This window comes from Nuphar pumila, chromosome 10 (genome assembly GCF_984573655.1).
Source record: "Nuphar pumila chromosome 10, dmNupPumi1.hap1.1, whole genome shotgun sequence".
Lineage (NCBI taxonomy): Eukaryota > Viridiplantae > Streptophyta > Magnoliopsida > Nymphaeales > Nymphaeaceae > Nuphar > Nuphar pumila.
Window position 1 is genome coordinate 81188174 of NC_143258.1, and position 22441 is coordinate 81210614.

The window sequence follows — 22441 nt, forward strand, 5'->3', positions numbered from 1 at the left end:
AAGAAGCAAACTGCAAAATTTCTGTGTACTCTCCGTGGCGAGGAAAGACGATTTTACCAACTGGAAGCCTACAAGTATGCGGTATGCGATTGGGGTTTTTTCCCCTTGGCTTACCTCAAAAAAGAAAAAAGTTTCTCGAGTCTTTCATATATATAAATATATATATGGGAAAATATTTACTATACTAATGAAGGTAAGAAGCTAATGACCTTGAAATCATAGGTGCTAGTTGTATCAACTCAATCTAACCACATATGTACGTTAATCATGGTTTCTTTGTTAGGGATCAAGCCTTAGATTTTACTTTTCTGATGTAAAAATGTGATTTTTTGAGTTATGAAATTTTAGCACATTGTAGGCTGTTGATTGTTAAACCCCTTTAAAAAACCTAATTATTTGTCATAATCACATGATCCAAAACAAGTTTTCTCATAAACAAACCATGTAGATCACATCTGTAACATTTGATCTAAAAAAAATTAGAAATTTTTGAAGAAAAGATTGATTTTTGCTCATTAGTTCCTTACCTTCATTAGTAGCCAATATATATATAAAGTTAGATTTCTTTTGGGCTCATGTCCTGTTGTGATACCACATTCTCAAATGAATAGTTGTTTCTTATCAATTAATTACAAATTAATATAAATGACTGATCATCTGCTTTTTTTTTTCTAGTTATTCATCAATCAAAAAAAGAAGTATGACCAAAAGAAAGTGGGGAAAAACATCTTAGATACCATGAAACAGCCTTTGATTTTTCCATGCAGGAAAATATACCACCCTTGGAATCAAAGACTTAGTCACGCTGGTTAGGGTTAAGTTTGTTGTACGTTTGGTCGCTGTCTCTACTGTGTAAACCCGTGGCAGACCCCACGTCCCCTGGAAGTCATTTGACTACGATTGAGTAAGGGCTTATCCCAGCTGGCCTCAATAATACAAGGAGCTGATACTCATAGAATGAAACCCTGATTACCCATCTAAATGGCCAAGGCCCCTTCCACCACACCAAACCCTTTGGGAATACGGCCTTTGATTTTGACCCCCTGTGTTTCAGAAAGTATAAAGTGCAATGTAATTGCACACTTTTAGTGTGCTGCTGCACTTAATCACCCTCCATCGTTACTTGGGCCCCACAGCTGATGGGGCTAGCTGTATCCTGGAAATGAAGGGTGATAAGGTGCATTGGCACACTATCGTTATCATCCCTGTATTTTGTTTTTGAAAGGCAAGCTGAGGACTTTGTTTATGGAGTATTTCACTTAATTTCTTTTGCAGTTGTAAGCTTTGGTGGTATTTAAATCCTTTTCATTCTTCGGTTATGTATGAAAAGATAAAAATAAAATGATCATAGTTTTGGGTATTCCCTTAATCTTGTTAGGTCTAGGCGCTTTTCTTCTATTGTTCAAAGCTCTTTATTTTGGGGGCTAGTAATACAACTATACCATTGGCATGTAACGTCCCAACACAAGGTGACATGCACTAGCTGTTCTTTGTTTTCTTTTTCAACAATGAAACTTCTAATTCTAATACTTTTTTTTTTCTATGTTCATAAACTGGGATTCTATGGTTAAATATGTCTAAATGCACTGGTAACGTCGGTCTAATCCCAGATTGCCTAATTAATATGGGAAAACATGATAGTTTTTTGTATTATTTTAATGATAGCCTTCTTCATTTTCAATGACAGGATTGAAGATGAATTCTGGAATATTCCCTATTTATCCTTAATAAATGTACAGTGCATATGAACTTACCTATTTTATCTTTTCGAAAAAAAAAACTTACCCTTCATTGCACTTTTTTAGGTGTTGTCTTTTTGTGCAAATACGATGAATATATATATATATATATATATATTTAAGAGGAGCACGGTTGTGATATGTATGCAAGGGATGAGCAGTTTTGACAATATTTTATTTTTATTTTTTTATTATTGGCAAGCTCGGGTTAGGCAGACCCCTTACCAGTTAAACAACTATACCCTTAGGTCTTGAGCGTGCAACTTCCCAACACAAGGTGACGTGCACTAGCTGCTCCTACCAGACAAGTGGAGCCCCCGTTGGTGAGTTTTGACAATATTTTATGACATAAGAATTGGTCATATTTTATGACCATCCGTTGTGATATGTACTAAAGGGCACAGCAGTTTTGACAAAATTTTATGGCCGTATGTTTAGGAGCATATTTAATGAGTTTTTAATTGGTCATATTTCTTTTTGAGAGAGAAATTGGTCATGTTTCTAAAAACTACTCATTTGTTCCATAAAAAAGTCACTTATAGTTATTAATGTGAAATTTACAATTTTCCAGATTAATCATGATTTTTTAATTTTTTCATTAATCATGATTTTCCAACGAAGAGTTTGCATGCAGAGGTGATCCAATTTTTTTCATGATTCACCAAAAAAAAAATCCCAAGAAATTGCGGAGAATGAGTTTGGCTACTTTTGTATTTCCTTAAGAAGTTTCCTAATGGTGCAAGAAGATATGAGAAAGTATACATTTTTTTTTTTGACGAGGAACTTAGAAAAAAACAAAGGTCATTTAATGAGCCTCTCCTCCTAGACAAGTAAACTCCACATTAGTTACCTATCTAATCTCAGGGGGAAACAATCTTGGACAAAAAAAGCTTCTAATAATATCTTTATAGAATCTTTGAAGATTTTGAAAATCCCCTTATCACAGGAGAGACAGAGGGTCTTGTCAAACCCTAGAGTTTTTTTTCTTAATGATACTATAGTTTTATATTTTGGGCAGCCAGGGTGACGTGTTTAAATATTAATTGGACACCTAAGAGAAGTTATTCCTCTTTAACAACTCTTGAGTCAACTAGAGGCTCGCTGTTACCAAGCTGCAGAGAAGTAGTTGCAGAGGGATTTTTCAATGGAGTGGGGGTGTAAAATGTGCAAACATTGGAGAGAATAATATAGCCATCCCTACTCTCTCACGTCAATCCATGAGCCTCTTATCTCATTTGATCTTGGTGGGAAGCAAGTCTTTATACTAAAATCAGTCAAAATAATGGCTGCTTATTGAAAACCTTGGTTTAGAATGTGTGATGTACAAGCTATTTACCTCCAACTCTTAGCCCAGCGAACATGGTTACGATTGCATGGAGGAGCTCATTTTGAAATTCTCAACCCTGCACCCACCCACAGATAAGGTTCAATGGAAATTATAGTACTTTTCCGACTATCACCCCCAAAAAACCATATAGTCTTGCTAAAGAAAAGAGTCATTTTCAAAAAGAGAAAAACAATGCAAATGATCAAAACATATTTTTCTATCAGTTTTTATACATAAAAAAATATGTCTAAATACCAATATAGAAAAAATAATGAAAGAATTGTTAATTGTGTTTGAAATGTCATGTTGTACCCCTTGAATACAAGATCTCAACTAGCATGTCTCCGTGTCGTGTGCGTATGAATATTTGGCAATCCCACGAGGTAGGTAGATGTACTCAACATAGTTTGTTAGCTACGGACGAGACTTTGGATCATAGCCTTTTTTTTTTTAATTTTTTTAACGTAAGCACATGATTGGTTGATGTGTGAACTTTGGGTACATTGTGGGCCATTGATTTTTTTTTTAAAATCTTATAGAAAACCTGCTTACAAGTTATGATCGTGTGATTTAAAGCCTATTTTGCACTAAACATTCCATGTAGGTCACATTGCAAGGTCCAATCTACAAAAACTAGAAAAGAAAATATGAAAGAAAAGTAGTTTCTACTTAGTAGTTCCGTACCTTCATTTTATACCAAACATTTAGGTTGGGTTTATTTTGAGTACTCAGCCTGATTGCAATCATGGTAGTTGCGTAGTAGCATAAAAAATGCCAACTCGAATGTTATTTGTTTTTTAATATTTATACAGAGAATCAAAGACCTAGTCGCTCCTAAAACTTCGTAGGCTTACCCCTGCCCTCAGGGAGTCACGCTTAGGATGGAGCAAAGGATAACATAAATCATATTCAAATTTGAATAGGGTTTAAGCTATGTTTTTTTGTTGGATATCTAACTGCACCCAACTAACTTGAGTGTTTTGTTTATTTTTTTATAAGAAAATTCTCTAAATTATGTGAGTCATTTAGATTTTCTTGATTAGACACAACATGACCATGAATGTTTAGTAATTGGGTGGGGTTGGAGGCATTTTAGTGAGGTCTCTCTCACACACATATATATAAAGCCACTAAAATATAAAAAACACTAGAGTGTGAATTGAGATTTTCATATTTTTTAGTTTACCTTTTTCTTAAATCTGTCCTTACAGATTAAAGGAGTAGGCACTTGAATCATCTGATTGTGATGCTTAAGTAGGATTTTTTAAAACTTGAAAATCAATTGCTCATAATTTTTACAAATATTCAAGTATCTAAAAATCGAGTTTTTTTTTTTAACAAATGGACTGAACACATATAAAGGGTCAAATTTGCAAAAAAAGAAGAAAAGATTAGTTCATATTCTAATTCTCGTATCCTAGCGGCTCTATATGATTAATTGATTATTAAAGGAGAGGGCGTGGGAGAGGGGTTTGGCAGTTATTGTAGAATTAGTTCCAAATATTTACCTGAGAGAGAGAGAGAGAGAGAGAGAGAGAGATTATTTTGGACGTGATGGTACGCAAAGAGGATAAAATCATGAAAAACGGGAAATTTTTATCCAGGGAGGAAATAATCTGAAAAGGGCAAAGTTCGTTTGTCGTTCTCAGTGGGAAACCCGGAGACCTCTATATCTCTCTCTCTTAGGGTACAAGTTTTGGAGATCGAACTCAAATGCATGGTAGTTCTTGCATGAGAACTGGAGGCTTTTCATCAGGAAGAAGACGGGGGCATTTTTTCTTCTGCTGGTTCATTGGTTCCGGAGAGATTGAGGGCTCGGAAGTGTCGGAGGTCAGGGCGTTCGGGAGACCATCGAGCAAGAACTCGTCGGATCAGCCGAAGCGAAGAAATCGACGTGTGTTGAAGGGAGAAAGGACCCAGGGGAAGTTTTTGAAGGGTCTGAAAGTTTTTTTCTTCTATCGGTGGATGGCTTCTCCAAAAATGGAGGTTTGAAGTAGGAAACTTTTGGGAGTTTGAGGTTTAAGGAGTTGGTTCCAGAGGAGGCGAAGGAAAGGCGTCGAGATTTCTGGTGATCGAGATGTTTCTCGTATAAAAGAGGGGAGACAAGTCGAGTTATGGTGGAATGATAGTGAATTGAGGGTTTGTTGAAGAAAAGGAGGATCTTGAAGTATCTGCGGGTGGGGTTTTCTCGTTTCTCGTCTGTTGGTCTTAAAAGAAACGATTTTTGGGTCAAACGAAATTTCTTTGATGTGATTCTCGTTCGGTGCAAGTTGAAATTTTAAACAATTACGGAGTTTTAGGTCAGAGAGCGTTGGGGAAGTAATCCGAGGAAAGAAGCCCGGATAAGGAGGAATTTTCGGTTTCTAAGTGCAAAAGGAGGAGATTTTTCGAAGTAGAATTCCGAGTGTTCAAAGAAGCTACGGTGGCGACAAAACAGGTGGAATTTCACTTAGCAAAATGAGGAGGCTTTAGCGATCGTCTATCGTCAAATTTTCATCTCTTTGGAAGGAAAGAAAACCCTCCACGGAAAGGTATTTGATCCTGAACTCTGAACCTCCTCCAATATATAGTTTACAAATCCATGGAAAATGTCGTCTTTTATATGGCAGAGAAATTAGTGTAAATTCTTCGTGGCTTTAACTTGTGATTGACTTATTCAAATGGATGCACTTGCACAAAGATCCCTGAGATTGCGCTCCCACTTATCTATGATACTGCCAATCAGTAGGTTACTTCATAGTAGAGGTGTTAATTCTCACTTTTCGGACCCTAAAACTGTCAATGGTAGTGTGGGGATCTTTTGGGATCTGGACAATAAACCACCCACCTCTGTTCCTCCATATGATGCCGCTGTTAGGCTTAAGGTAGCTGCTTCAGCATTCGGTGTGGTGAGGTACATGGTTGCTTATGCGAATATGCATGCTTTTAGCTATGTTCCCCCTGATGTCAGACAACAAAGGAGAGAGAGGAAGGTGTTGGATCGCGCAGAAAGTAAAGGTTTGGTAACACCGGCTGTTCCATATGTTTGTCGAGTATGTGGGAGGAAGTTCCACACAAATGTTAAGCTAATTAATCATTTCAAGGAATTACATGAGCGGGAGCAGATGAAGCGGATGAATAGGCTCAATTCGTGTAAGGGAAAACGGAGGATAGAGTTGGCTGGCAAGATGGCGATGAAAATACAGAAGTACAAGACTGCGGCTAGAGATATCTTGGTTCCTAAAGTTGGATATGGCCTTGCTGGTGAAATTAAACGGGCAGGTTATTGGGTTAGGACTGTGCCAGATGAACCCCAAGCTGCTGATTTGGCACTTAGGGATCATATATCCGAAACAATTGATCGTGGGCTTAAGTGCCTGGTTCTTGTATCAGATGACTCTGATTTTGTTGATGTTTTAAAGGAGGCAAGGTATAGGAACCTGAGAACGGTGGTTGTAGGTGATAAGATTGACGGCGCACTCAAAAGATGTGCTGACACAAGCTTCTCATGGCAAGAGATTGCATCAGGGAAGGCTAAAAAGGAAGCTTTGTCAACCGTGGGCCGATGGAATGATCGTGAAATATTGAAGAAACTTGAATGGACTTATGTACCAGAGGCTGAGATGAGCGACTCTGATCATTTTGAGCTTGAAATGGATACAGATTGTGAAAACACATATATTGATGGAGATGAGGGCTTGGAAGGAAATGAGAACTCTGGGCCATGGTGGAAATTGGACTCTGATTCTGATAAGGAGCTCCCCAAATGATTGAAATAATATTTCATGTTATGAAATCTTGACATCTGTTGAGAATGGCTACCTTTTTGAATCTAAAAAAAAAAAAAAAAACAGACTTTATTGCATTGATTAACATCTTATTGGTTTGGTAATTTGCATGAGAAGAAATGGCTATCTTTTATTGTTTTACTTATTTGTTATTATTGTGTGATAGGATGTGGCAGCTCTTTTCGTCTAATGATAACAAAGGAGAACTGTCATGATATCAGTGACAACTGGACTGATAGAGTTGAACTATCCTAAATGATGGGTCATGGCTTTGAATTGTGATGGGGCTATCTCCTATTTTTTCTTTGTTCTTTGCAATGTGGATTGCCATGGATCAAAATCTTCCTTCATTGTCTTTGACTTCTATGAGCCAAATATGTTGTAGGAGTTGTAAATGACCTCAATCAGATTAAAAGAACTATTGAATTATTTGGATTGCAGAGTGGAAAGGCAAAGATTTTGGGAACATTTTTAACTAACAATCTAATAGTTTGGTTGCCCATTCTCCTTTCCTCAAAGATATGGATTCCTTACTCGAGGCAATTCGCAAAATGAAATCCTTGGTTCTGAGACAGTGCTTTCAGTTCTCAAACCTCACAGACTATAGGTCTCCAAGGGCTTCAGGTGCCTGTCTTTAGATATGCACCTCAAATTAGCCATTGGACTCCCTAAGCTGGATTATCTATCTTGGATTTTCAATTCACATGCCATCACAACTCAGGCATCTGCATTATGAAAGCCATGCTCGTGAACGAAAGTTGATTTAGTTAAATTCTTGAATGTTCTTTTTGGCATTTGTCGGTAACCTATACAGTGCAAGATTGCTTTGTCGAGGTTGGACTTCTCCTCTGCCTAGCCTTCCAGGAAAGCATATTAAATGGTTCTTGTGGATATCCTAGTTAGAAAGATGGCCAAAAGTTGGTCTTTACTCCACCATTATCATTATTGAAAATTGTGTGAACTTAATTGTTACACATTGAATTGATTAAAATCAGACCCTTATATCTGAAATAAGGTTAACAATGAAGGTCTTGGTTGTAAGAGTCATCTCCACTACCTGGGCCCTGCTTACCTGGCTATGGGTGTGCTTGATTGTCCAACTGTTTCCTGGACCTCTCATGTTCAAATGCCTGGGTAAGCATTCTGCAAATAAGCAATGGGAGTGGATACCCTTAGTGGGCAGGGCCCAACCCCGGGGGTTTTCACCTTGATGGGAATGGTTTTGCAATGTGTGTGTGTGTGTGTGGGGGGGGGGGGGCTGTTGAGGTTCCTATGGGGGCATGCCCGTGAATACCCCCCTGGCGGGGCATCCTAGTAACCCAAAAAAACAAGCAAAATCATCTCCACTCTTCCACCAAACAAATTAGCACTGTTAACCATCTGGCCTCAAGTATTCCACCTTGATCTTTTAAGTCGAATGGTAAATTTTCTGCAACAAAGTTATCGAAAATGGGATCATGTTTGATTACTATAAATTTGGAGATCAATCATAGATACTGGCCTTAACCAGGGAAAGAAGATGAAACCTAATTAGAGAATGACTGAAATACTCATGCAATTTGGAATTACATAACTGAAATATCATTTTGGGTTTTCTGAAACAAAAAAAAAAATCGAGTTTGTTTGATTTACATTTAGATAGATTGTTGTGACAATAGGTGTGTTGTTACTATGTTTGAAATGTCTTCATTCTTTGGTCTCGTTGATGTTCTATTCATAAAAAAAAACTACACATGCACACACAGTCACAAACATCAGTCTGGGATAATACTAACAAGGTTTTTCTAAGGTAAGTGATTTTCTTGGGAAATTCTGGACATTTAAAAAGAAAAAAATTCTTTTTGACACATGAATTTCTCAAGAAAACATTATTTTACTATTGCAACAAACTTGTGTTGGAGTTTTTCAATTTTGTTATGACACTTTGGCATTTTCTTCATTTTTGAACAAAGGCTTTCAAAAATATTGTAAGTTAAAAAATGCGTGTATATCAATTGCAAGTTTTGTTTTGCTTATGAATTTAATTGATCCTCTTCTTTAATCTATCCGAAATGTTGAAGTATTTGGTGGTATCATTTGGATTCTTTCTTTGTTATACTGATATCTCTATTGTACATTTTGTACTCTTAACTTGTCTCTGGTTTGTAATATACTACAGTGCAATGGCAACTCTAGTGGATCCTCCAAATGGGATTGGAAACAAAGGCAAGCATTATTACTCAATGTGGCAAACATTGTTTGAGGTGGACACAAAGTACATCCCAATCAAACCAATTGGTAGAGGAGCATATGGTATTGTGTGTTCCTCAATTAATAGAGAAACTAATGAAAAGGTTGCTATTAAGAAGATACATAATGCCTTTGAGAATCGTGTGGATGCACTCAGAACTCTGAGAGAGCTAATGCTTCTTCGTCATCTTCGGCATGAAAATGTGATTGCTTTGAAGGATATCATGTTGCCTGCCAATAGGAGTAACTTTAGGGATGTTTATCTGGTTTATGAACTCATGGACACTGATTTGCATCAAATTATCAAGTCATCTCAAGCACTTTCCAGTGATCATTGCCAATATTTCCTGTTTCAGGTATGAGTTTCATAGGTTGTAAAAACTTTTAGATGTTAGAATGTGTTAAGTAGGGGTGCTATCTTGCAGCGGATTTGGGCTGGATCTCTTCTTTAATTGTGGTTTTGCTAATATTTGAATCAAACTTTGGCAGCAAGAATCTCTCGAAGAAAACCAAACTAATAATTACATGTCCTAACATGTAAATTTTTATTTCAAACTTCAATTGCAATGCAAATCAAAATGCTTTGTCCTGCATTATGCCTTTTTTTTTGTGCTGATATTTCTAATTTCAAAATGTGTACTATGATCTTTATATGTTGCTGATGGTTGAGATGAACATTTCACACACGCACATACAGAGATACTCAGTTAGAGGAAGGATGAGAAAGGTAGTTGATTCAATTAATATAAAATGAGTGAAAACCATTTGTTCTTACTTTTGTGGAGAAGGTGCAGATAGAAGAAATGATCTTGAACATATAGAAGTTCATTGATCTTCCAGAACCACCTAGTTAGTCTGCTGAATTATCTATCGAATTGAAGATGTGGATAAATGCATAAACTGAGCAGGTGGATTCTCCCTTGGTCAGCCTTAGGGTAAACGAGCTGAAAGAGATGAGCTTAAGTGTTCAAGCTTTTCTCATTCTTGTAACGAGCTAAGCCGAGTTCGAGCTGGCTTGTTTATAGAAAAAATACATTGTTTTAGATCTATGTCACATAGGTGCAGGTGCGGGTGCGGCGATTCGGCACTTTAAAAAAACTTGGGTGCGGGGGTGCGGGGATGCGGGGAGGGTATATATATAATTTTGAACAGTTTGTATGTGTGTACATTTATGTATTTATATACATAATATAGATATAACTGGACTTGCTTAGGGTTAACCGAATCTACTTTTGGACAAAAATGGACCTCAGTGTGGTGGACTTCACCTGACACAAAGGAAGCTGTGTCCAAGTGTTGCACCCACATGGATGCGGTGCGACGCTGGTGCGGTGCCTTGTTAGAAGAGTCCGTGTGACATAGTTTTAGATCTGGAAAAAATGGGATAAAAAAAAATGCATGTAAAATATATCTAAAATACTAGCTGCTTATACGATTCTAGCTGATCCCTGTACCTATTGTTCATGCTCAGCCTGCCAAGTCTATTTTATGAGTTTGAACGAGATCTTTACGTGCTGAACATGAGCCAAGCGACAAGTGACTCGGCTTGTTGCCCAGCCCTAACTACCAGTCAACATCCCTCCACATATAGGCCAATGTTTGCTGCTGCTGTTATTATTATTATTATTTTGCACCTTTTTATGTTGGTCAGTTTCCTGAGTTTTTTTGTCCAAATATGTTTGTAGGGTCTGAGGTTGACACCTGCCATTGTTTATGTTTGCAGAAGGAAATTGTCTGTTCTGAAATTCACCCCCAATTTCTTTCTTTTTCTTTTTTTATGGTAAAAGTAGAATCATCATATTTCTTTGCTTTATGTAGTCACCATCTGGGAGTAACTATCAAGCTACAGACTTCCAACCGTATCCATTGACATATTCTTTAAGATCTACTTGACAGAGCTCTGTTATCTTATATTTGTGAATGTACCTATCTTGAACTTTGATATTTCCTTCAACTCATCAGGTCATGTCATCAGCTTGAACCGTTGTGCTCTTGATGATATTCTTTCTTCATGATTGTTTGTTGATCTGCATGTAGAATGTTTTACATAATTTTTTTTGAATTAATCATTTGTAAAATTGCAAGGATTCGAAGAATTCAGATTGATGAACTTCCAATTGATGGGGTCAATGTAACTCTTAATTCCTAGAGGACATGCTTGTTTCCCTGAGCTTCAGTAAGTAGTACACATTCCTGTTAATAACATCTGATACTTTTACAGTTGCTGAGAGGCCTGAAATACTTGCACTCAGCTAACATTCTGCATCGCGACTTAAAGCCTGGTAACCTCCTAGTGAATGCGAACTGTGATTTGAAAATCTGTGACTTTGGCCTTGCTCGCACTAGCAGCGGCAAAGAACAATTCATGACTGAATATGTTGTAACACGCTGGTATCGAGCACCTGAGCTGCTCTGCTGTGACAATTATGGCCCCTCCATTGATGTATGGTCTGTTGGGTGCATTTTTGCTGAGCTGCTGGGCCGAAAACCCATTTTCCCTGGGAAGGAGTGTCTTGACCAACTGAAGCTGATAATCAATGTCTTGGGCAGCATGGATGAGTCTAACTTTGATTTCATTGACAACCCAAGGTCTCGGAAGTACCTGAGGTCCCTGCCCTTCTCTCCTGGGACACCCTTGGCACGCTTATACCCACATGCCAATCCATTGGCTATTGATTTGCTGCAGAGGATGCTTGTGTTTGATCCTTCAAAGAGAATTAGTGTTTCTGAGGCACTCCAGCATCCCTACATGTCACCTCTTTGCGACCTGAGACTTGATCCACCAGCACAATTACCCATTGTTCTTGACATGGATGAGGACCTAAGCGAGGAAATGGTCAGAGAGATGATGTGGAAGGAAATGCTTCACTACCATCCAGTGGTTGCTCTATCCAGCTCCTAGACAGTTTTGAGCTCAACATTTTTGGCTCTGCATGATTCAGGAGGAAGCTCATTTGATGCAGTAGTCCAAAGTCATAGGATAAGCAAGAAATTAGAGGTTTATTAGTAAAGGTGTTGCAATTAGTCCTTACAGAAACTTATCAGCCGTTTAACTAATGATTCATCTGTCTTCTTTCAAGTTGTTGCAAGCTGAGTGTGTTTTTGACTCTAGATCTGTATGTATTTGTCTGTAAGAGTTTTGAGTTGTATATTTGGTGTATTTGATGTGATGATATCATGTTGAAGGTATGAGGATCTTGTTGTTTTGGTCCTTGGTGTCGACTTTTGACAATGGTGTCACTTTGTAGTGTTATTGGTCTTCATGTTAGTCTAAACTTTATGTCAAGCAGCATCCCTAGAAATAGCCATGAGTTTCTTTATATTTGTGAAATCACTCGGAAATCCCATATTTCTTTATAATCAAGTCAGAAATTTGTGCAAATTGGAAACTGAAAATATATTGTGATCTTTATGGCTGAGGCTTGCAACTATGCTTTTCTCAAGAAAAAGTCAAATGCAAATGAAACTGATAACTGATACTTTTATTATTTCTTTCTTTTTATTCTTCCCCGATCAAACTAGAGGAAATCTCTATTGAATGAAATGGAGAAATGTTAACGTATATAAAAGATTTATTTATTTTATAATCAAGTTAGGGGTATCTGCCTTGAAGTTCTAACTCAAGACCCATCGTTACAGGTACAAGAATCATGCTCTTTCTCACTGGAAGGCAGAATAAACACCACCGTTCATTACTGGATAGCAAAACTAGGAACACCGTCTATTGCTGGAATGCAGAATAAAGAGTGTCGTCTGCTAGGAGATGGCACGATCAGTTTGCCTTTTGCCATATCTGATTCTAACCGCCTGGTATGTCTCTCTGGGCGGGAGGACTCTTCTTTGGACACATTTTTTTACAGAAAAAACTCTTTCGGGTGAGTATTAAATAGAGATTCACCCTTGTACCTTGAGCTTTTGAAAATTATCTAAAAATCCTATACCTACGTACTGGCCCTGCAAGAACACTCCTACTTCAATCTTGCCAACATGTTGTCCAGAAGTCATTGAAGAACATATATACCTACTCGAAGGTGTTAACAAAAAGAAAAATGAGCTTGAACAATAGAATGGACCCCTTGAGTCTGAAAAAAGGTATTTTTCTTAGATCCCTAATTTATTTATTTCAATCTTATTTAATCTTTGGATTAGGTGCTTATACACGTTTATACCTTTTGATTTGCATATCAGAATCCGCATAGGCATGATTCATGCTACGAAGATTGAGAAAACTTGCCCCATCCTTACCTTTCCTTCAAGCGAAGGACGATCGAATCTTGCAACAATGTCCCTATGATTTTTAAAGACGATTTCAACAAATCCAAGTCCCATCTTTTAAACATTCAAATTTATTCATCAACAGTTTTTTGGCAGACCGTGACAGGGTGCCGTACATTTTATTAATCTTTTTATAGTTAGAATTGCATTATAGGAAAATCTTGAAAATTATGTTTTTCGGGTTTTGAGTCTCTGTCGGATGACAATCCCTATTTTGTCATCCACCAAACTTTTGGTCGTCTGTTGATCACTGTCTAAAAACCCGCATGTCTGTAAAGTCTTAGTTTTTCAGTCTGCTGATTGTCGACCGCCAGTTTGGCCGTCAGTTGATTGCCGTCCACCAACCTTTAGCCGTCCAGATTTCATCGTATGACAACATCTGTAGGAAAATTCTGCCAGACAGCACCACCCAGCTACGTTTGGCCGTTTTGTAGAATAAACTCCAGGCTTTGAAAATGAACAATATCCAGATCATGTTTTCAAACTAAAACGTGCCTTATATGGATTAAAACAAGCACCTCGTGCTTGGTATGACAGACTCAAAACTTTTTTATTAAAAACTGGTTTTTCTGTAGGCAAAGCAGACTTTACTCTATTTGTGAAAATAGTGAGTAATCATACCCTAATTGTTCAAATTTATGTAGACGATATCATCTTTGGATCTACTAACAGCACTCTCTGTGAAACTTTCTCTAAGTCCATGCAGAAAGAATTTGAAATGAGTATGATGGGAGAACTCACCTACTTTCTTGGACTGCATATTAAGCAAACCAAGGATGAAGTTTTTATCAATCAATCTAAGTATGCTCATGAACTTCTGAAGAGGTTCAACATGAACTCAACTGCTTCAAAGAATACTCCTATGAGCACAACTACTGTTTTGGACAAAGATGAAGATGGTAAGTCTGTGGATACAAAGGTATACCGAGGTATGATAGGATCACTACTCTATTTAACTGCTAGCCATCCAGATATCATGTTCAGTGTTTGCTTGTGTGCTAGATTTCACTCAAATCCAAAAGAATTACATCTTAAAGCTGTAAAAAGAATAATGAGATATCTAAAAAAAACAATTGATTTTGGATTATTTTATTCAAAATCATCCACATTTGATTTAATCTCATACAATGATGCTGACTTTGCTGGAAGTAAACCTGACAGAAAAAGCACAAGTGGAACATGTCATATGCTAGGGCACTCACTAGTTTCATGGTTCAGTAAGAAACAAAACTATGTATCATTGTCAACTACTGAAGCTGAATACATAGCTGCTAGCCTAGCCTGTACACAAGTCATCTAGATGAAACAAACTTTGAAAGATTTTGGTTTAAATTTTGAAAATACAACTATTTTCTGTGATAATACTAGTGCTATAAACTTATCTAAAAATCCTATTTTACACTCACGAACTAAGCATATTCAAATAAGACACCACTTCTTAAGAGAATAAGTCTTAAACAACATAATTAAACTCGAATTCATACCCACTAATCAACAATTAGCAGACATCTTCACTAAACCTTTGAAACATGAAGACTTTACACGAATCAAAAGAGAATTAGGAATATGCAAACTAAGTGACTTATAATTAATCACACTTATTGAGATTAAAACATCTTATGAGTTCTATTAAAATTTTGTTTTAAACGGTTACCTTCTTATCGATTTTTTATATATATACATTTTTTTGTTCCCACTATTCAAAGTCAAACTATGTTCCCATATTCACGTATACTCTAAACACTCATAAAAACACATTCATCATGACACATTCTTTATGTCTTTCAACTTGTCATCTTTCAAGTACACATCAATAATAACTCCTTGTCCTATTTCCTTTCACATATATCCATAAGAACCATTTACATTAAGTAAAGCTATCATGACATTGTTTACATCACTCATCTCATAACACCTTTTATCACTTTTGTCTTTTTTGTGAAAACCTCTCTTACGATAAGCTAGCCCATCTTCAACATAATATTGTATTCCTCACTTATTTTATTAGACCTTTACTAATCATTTTTCTTCGGTTCTTATATTCAAAATATATCCCTTTTCATGACTTCCTTTCCTCCTATCAAAACACTTCACTAAACTTTATGAGAAATCTTGATTTTCAAACTTAAGTCATAAGCGAGTGTTTATCCTTCTTATTTTTTTTCACCACCTTTTTCAAAGTTAAGTTCTTATATTTCACGTATAGTTTTACTATGTCATCTTTTATGTCATATCTTAAGTACAATCTATTTTTGTCCTTTCATCCTTCATACCTTTTATGAAAAATTATTATAAAAACTCATTCTCGACAACTTGTCCTTTCTTTTTCTATTATTCTCATGAGTACGATTAGTACCACCCTTTTCTCTCTCTATCCCATACGAAGTGAGCCTCCATCCGTGACCATTGACCCCTTACATATTTAAAAAAAAAAAACATGAACTCCCTCCAAACGAGATTCATTGAAACCATGTCCTTTAAGCAAAACATCAATTCATATCAATCATAACTTTACTTTATGTCATACATCAAGTGATTGTTGTCCTTTATGACCACTATTATCTTTCTACAAATTCGTATATAGCATCACCCTTCTTCATGACTATTCACACTTCTTCCACGCATACCCATAAAAATACTTCTTAAATAAGAAATTATTGCATCTCACTCATATATCTTTGTTTGTCTTATTCCAAACTCATTCTTCACGAATTTAGAATGCTTTCACATAAAGTAAAAACTTTGTATAAAAAGTTGTTTGTTTTATTAGGCCATTATTTCTTTCACTCTATAACAATCCTTACATCTCTTCACTTCCTCACACGAAAATCTTTAAAATCCATAGATTATTCACCTTCTTGACTTTATTCATTCATCTCACATCAAGTCTAATAAGACACTTCATACTCAATCCATGACACATCTCAAAATTCGATAAACTCTCCCATAGTAAATTTTTCTCTATATAAAAAAATTATTTAAAACTGTCCTTCTTGACATACATACTAATATAATACACTATCTTCCAAAAATTGATTTGATTTATCATTCACAAGCCTCTTAATTTACAACTCACGAATTTCCTTATTCAACTAAAATCTAAAAATCAATCACTTCAAATGCCATTCATTTCTTATCTCAATTATTTTCTTCCTTCTATTTAATAGATTGGTTCATCCCTCACCATTCCACTCGAATTTCTCTATCTTCATACAAGCTATCACTCCTTCTAAGCTCTTCTTTCTAAATACTTGCTATGACATCCTCTTCCACATCCGACATTAACATGCTTGAAGCTTCGGAGTTGAGATTTTCAGATCTCATTCACACATATCACTCCATAAACTCCATGACCATCCAACCAGGCAAATTAGTCCATCTAGAAGCCTTTCCATCATTTGATTTACAAACTTCACTCTCCAAATTTATTCATGTCCTAGCCTCTCCAAAATTAATGACCATTTATCCATATCTCATCAAAGTATTCTACACCAACCTTTCTGTAGACCACGATCACTCTACTATCACTTCCATGGTTCATGGAAAAGTCTTCTCCTTCGACATATCTAAGTTAGGCCAAATTCTGAATATCTCTTCCTACGGGATTGAGCTCCCCAACAAAGTTCCTCTCGACCGAACTGTGTTTAAGAAAGTCCTCCTCTTCACTCGCTCCACCCACTTTCCATGGCATGAAAGCAACTTGAAGCCTCATGCTCTGTTGTTGTCCAAAATTCTTTCCTCCAACGTAGTCCCCAAGTTGCCTTCTAGGGGATTTATTACCAATGAAATCTCCCTTCTTCTTTATGCCATCTTCTGTGCCTTTCCCATCAACTGGTCTAGTGTCATCTTCCATAACATGATTAACTTTCGTTCCTTTCACTCTCTTCCTTTTGGGTACTTCATTACCCTCATTCTTGAATTCTTCCAAATACCACTTGCAACCGATGTTGTCTATCACTCCAACCGCACGTTTGATGACTCCTCTCTCCATGAGGAAGAGTCCTCTCACCTAAAATCTGACGACGAAGGCCCTCAAGAAGCAGATCCAGCATCAACTTTTGATCTTGACATCTTCTCAACACTTGTCAATGTACAGAACACCCAAGATCTCCTTCTCAAGAGTCAAGCATCACTGCAAATCGGCCAAAATGCTTTACTTAGGAAGTTTCACCCCTCATTCGACTCAAAATGAACTCTTTATTCATGTCGTCTGTAATAACTTTATATACTTTTTTTCCATTTGGTCTGTAATAACTTTACTTTACTCTGATCCCCTCCTTTTTGTCCATGACAAAGGGGGAGAAAACCTGTCTCCATTATTGGAGAAAAATACTCTTTGACATTTTTTAATATTTTTATGATATTATTATTACTATGCATAATGTCTTTTTGACAGGGGGAGCATATTTTGTCATCATCAAAAAGGGGGAGAATGTTGAGAAACTATATTTTGATGACACACAATATGATACACTGTCATATTTGATTTTATATGATATGATAATATGTCTTCTTGAAAAATGTTATATTATAACTGGATATGCTTTGCCATGTATCTAACGAGTATTTGATGCAAGGATATCTCACCCAAAAAGGATGGAGACCTCCTGTTCAAGTACAACCGTGGTGCAATCATACTCCTTGAAGAAAAAGCTTGATGAGCCATGCATTCCTAAAGATCATCTAAAGAAATTGGCTACCTCAAGATGAAGATTTTTTCTTCTTTAGAGTCATATGTAACAAAACCTTCAGAAACATGCATATTGCATATTACATACTCATTCATAAAAGCTATATTTCATAAAAGTATACGATAGTTTCAAAAAGCACCTTTTTGAAAACCAATAATTGTACCTTCTTACAAACCTTTATAGAAAAGGTATTTTGACATGATATATTAGCTCATGATTTCAAAAAGCAATAATTGTACCTTCTATCATGTATAATACAACTTGAAAAGAAATAAAAAAAAATGATTTCAAGTGTGTAAGAAAAAGACAAAACATATAAATCGGCTAGACAAAGAAAAAAAATATAATATGTTTAGAAAAGACTTTAGTTACCTTTTTACAACTCAAGAATGTCGACTTACTTAAAGTCATCATTCTCTTTGTAAAACATTAAATATCTTCTCTAAAAACCTTTTTAGAAATGACTAGTTTAATCCCACTCAAGAATGTCGACTTGCTTAAAGTCTTCATTCTCTCTGTAGACATTAAATAGCACATCATAAAGTATTTCTTGATATGATTATTTACAAATAAATATCTCAAAGCATTTATTGTACTTACACTCATTTAAGTAAAGAAGTGACAATTTCTAAATAAAATACTTTAGTACTACAAATCATTAATTAGAATAAAGACAAAACTACATGATGGCTTACACATCCAACGTTCAATGTACTATTATAAGAAAAAGACTTTTTACATAAAATATATCACACCTAAAATACTACAACGACTAGTGTACCCAAAATACTACTTTTATAGAAAGAAGACTTTTTCGAATATCCATAAAGTGATTTTTGAAATGACTTGACATCTCACATCCCAAAAAGACTATCATTTCAAAAAGGCAACAACTATTTTTTTGAAGGCTATATAAACACAAACAAAATAGTTCTCAAAAAAATGGACATGTGAGCTTACAACGAGAAAAATTCCTATTCGATATTTGAAAGAGAGCCTTGAAAAAGAAAGAGAAAAGAAAAAGAAAAGAAAGAGAAAAAGTCAAGAATAGCTCTTTGACAAAGAGTATCTTCTGAGTGAAAAGAACAGAACATTCTGAGAATCCTTCATTCGTGCATTCATATCATTCTGAAGGTTCTATAGGAAGTATTGTAACTTTCTGTTATTCACTGTATTCCTTCTTTGTTGAAAGAAGTAGACCTCTGAGAAAAAGGGTGTTGTTCTTCTCTGTTGAGAGAAGAAGACCTCTGTGAAAGAGGGTGTTCCCCTTCTCTATTAAGAGAAGAAGACCTCAGTGGAAGAGGGTGTGCCCCTTCTCTGTTGAGAGAAGAAGACCTCTGAGGAAGAGGGTGTTGTACTATTTATCTGGTAACTCGGATGTTATAGTGGAAAGCTCAAGTGGTTTGCTTGGGGACTGGATGTAGGTCAGGGTTTTGACCGAACCAGTATAAATTCTGTGTTTTGTGTTGTGCCTTATTGCATTCTATTTTTAATTTATCGATCTATATAGAATTTCACTATTCACCCCCCTCTAGTGGAATTTCACTGTCAATATCACCGAATTATGAAGCACGACACCAAAGAATGTTTTATCCTGAGACATATTATCCAAGACCACATAGACAGTGGGGAACTGCTTCTGAATGAAGAACAACCAGAGCGAAGCAACAACAATTGCACAACAAAAAAAAGCGGTTTAGGATTGTGAAGCGAGTGAAAACTAATTATCATTGAATAGTATGAAACAAGGATCCTCTATCAACACAATGGTCTATATTCCACGAGCCCTCATCTGTAGTAACTGTTACTGTTCGATGCCTATGTTACCCCAAATCTATTACCAAAGAGGTCAAATGGTACAAGGAAGAGGAATTCCATGGGAAAATCAGAAAACCAGTTGGATAAGCGTGATGTATCTAGACCCACCTGACAACAATCATACCAGGGCTCCTTCCCTAACGTCCATCACGAAAAAGGATGACCTCCCCATATAGTCTCCATTGTCCAAACTCGAGGAACAAACTGGCATGGCAACCGTTTGGTTAAAAGAATAAATGACCCTGTCGGTCAGCTTAATTGTAAGTGTGGCGTCATTCAGTTCGGGTTAAGTGTCAAGCAAAAACCTTTCCAAAAGACTCAAGGTCATAAGAGAATCTCTTACAATCACACTTAGAATGAGAACCAAGAGTCTCGACCATAAAGGGCTCAAACACAAAAAGGATAAAAGAAAAAAGCTCATATGAGTTTTGAAAGAGCAGTCTAGAAAATGGTCAACAAGCGTCAACTCGATAAGGAGGTCCGTTATAAGAGATGATACAGGACTGACATTTTCATTGCCTCAATTCAGTTTGGGTTCATAAAGGTCAAGCGACAATTCAAGCTCCTCTTCCTCTATATTTGGAAAGGGCCACCATGCTCACAAAAGGTCTATAACAGGTAAGGGCAAAACCACCATAGTCTGGAAAAGAAAAGATCTTCGACATGGGTCATCATCCCACGATCCCAAGTAAGTTTTTAAAACTTGGATCTTGTAAAATAGTGTTTTAAAAAAAAACATCAAAAAACCAAAATTTTAAAAAAAATTATGGAAAATTTTAAAAATTCAAAAAAAAAATATTCAAAAAAAATATAGAAGAAAATTCAAAAAGTTTTTTTATGGTCAATGTTTTTTCCTTTGTTACAGGAGCATGATATTCCTGTTGATGAAATTAAGGAAGCATTTGTCAAGTTTTTAAACCATTCTCAATGATGCCTTTCTATCCAAAATCATGTGAGGGCATGTTAAAGGAGTTTGAACTTACCTAAAACCCAATAATAGGGCATTGCAAAATCATTTCAAAGTTTAAATCTCTTAGGAAGAAACCTTTAGCAGCAAAATATACATCTTAAACTGGTTTAACCTTGTTCGATGAGACCCAAATGGTTTTAGAATCTCAATTAACCTCTGGACACTAGCTCAACCTCGTTCGGCGAAACTACACATGGTTTCTACTTCTCAGTTGTCTCGGATGCTGACACAACCTCGTTCGGCGAGACCATAAATGATCTTGATGCCCCAGTTATCCTTGAACTGATCCGACCTTATTGGGCAAGACCCACAATGATCTTGACAGTCCAGTTTATCTTGACTCCCATAAGTTATAGGAAGAGGATAAAACTTTATCATGATGCAAAACATGACATTGACAGATCATTAAAGGTTAGAGATTTCTCCTAAAACAGATTCAACTTTCTTCATTACGATCTTTCCTGCAAGTATATCCCTACACACACGAGAGTTTATCACATAAGACATTCTTAGAAGAAAATAAGACTACGATACAGTGAGGCCAAGAGACTTTAATCCAATAATTCTAGCCCATGAGTCTATAAAGATAATTATAAGAGCTCGAGATTATTATCAATGCATAAATATAGATCCAGTGAAAATCCATATAGGCAACCGATTCTCCAAGAAAATGATTGGGTGTTTAGTACTTTCGATGCAAATCTACTTGGTAGGTTGCCCCTCCTAAGGAGTCTTTTTTTTTATCTCAAGGAAAAATATTGGAAAAAAAAACCCAGTATTCACCTCTAGATCTATGGTGTGATGGCAGTCCTGGTCATACAATTACCTTAGGGGCATATGTTGAAATAGAAAAAAGCGAGAGCTAGAAGAAAGCCAATACTTACATCTAAACCTATGACATAGTGATAGACTTCGGTCATATAGCTTTTGAAAGCAGAGTTTGGATAGCTAGGGGTACCCTTCCTTGATCGGGAAGCCATGAGACCCATGGTTGCCATGCTTCAGGTAAAAGGATGACAAAAGTGAAAAATAAAGCCTCTTTGAGTTAAAAATAAAGACTCCAAGAAACTTACCTAGGGGCAAAATATGTACCTGCATACATTCTCATCAAGTCATAGTGCTTCAGAGTTTAAGCCTTAGTGGGAACCATCAGACCTAACATGAATGCCTTGAGACTTAATCTTATATCCTTATAACTAGTTGCTTGAAACCAAGGTAGAATTAAAGAAGAAAAATACTAGTGAAGCTAAGTGTCACTATCTTAAACTAACCTGAGAATATGAAAGTCTAAAGTGTAAGAATCTACATGAATCAACTTGTTAAGAAGATTCTAATTGTTGAAGAAAGCGCAAAAATCTATGACTTTATGTGATTAATCATGCATCGTTGTCATAGGCTACCCACTCTATCACAAATGCACGAGTTTCACTACATATCATAAAAGCTCATTGCATGCATGAAAGAGTCTAACCATAGGGTTCCTATGGTCTGAAGAATACCCAAAAACCTTTGTTTGGTGATCGAAGTATGACTGATTCCTCTCACTGGGACAAAAAACTTTATGTCCAAATTGATCATTCTAGGAAGAACACCTCTACCCTAATGTCTTACTGGGATAACTCTAT

At 36.4% G+C, this 22441-nt stretch overlaps 2 protein-coding genes across 2 annotated transcripts; both read left to right on the forward strand.

The window, feature by feature from the left end:
* Positions 1-4669: 4669 nt before the first annotated feature.
* Positions 4670-12393, forward strand: LOC149827015 (mitogen-activated protein kinase homolog NTF3-like). The gene is made up of 3 exons (XM_090019118.1): positions 4670-5597; positions 8992-9418; positions 11284-12393. Exons 2-3 carry the CDS (start codon positions 8996-8998, stop codon positions 11962-11964), a joined length of 1104 nt encoding a protein of 367 aa, XP_089875244.1. The 5' UTR covers positions 4670-5597; positions 8992-8995; the 3' UTR covers positions 11965-12393.
* On the forward strand, positions 5591-6918 carry LOC149827016 (uncharacterized). Its single transcript, XM_090019119.1, has one exon. It carries the CDS (start codon positions 5727-5729, stop codon positions 6813-6815), a length of 1089 nt encoding a protein of 362 aa, XP_089875245.1. The 5' UTR covers positions 5591-5726; the 3' UTR covers positions 6816-6918.
* Positions 12394-22441: the final 10048 nt, after the last annotated feature.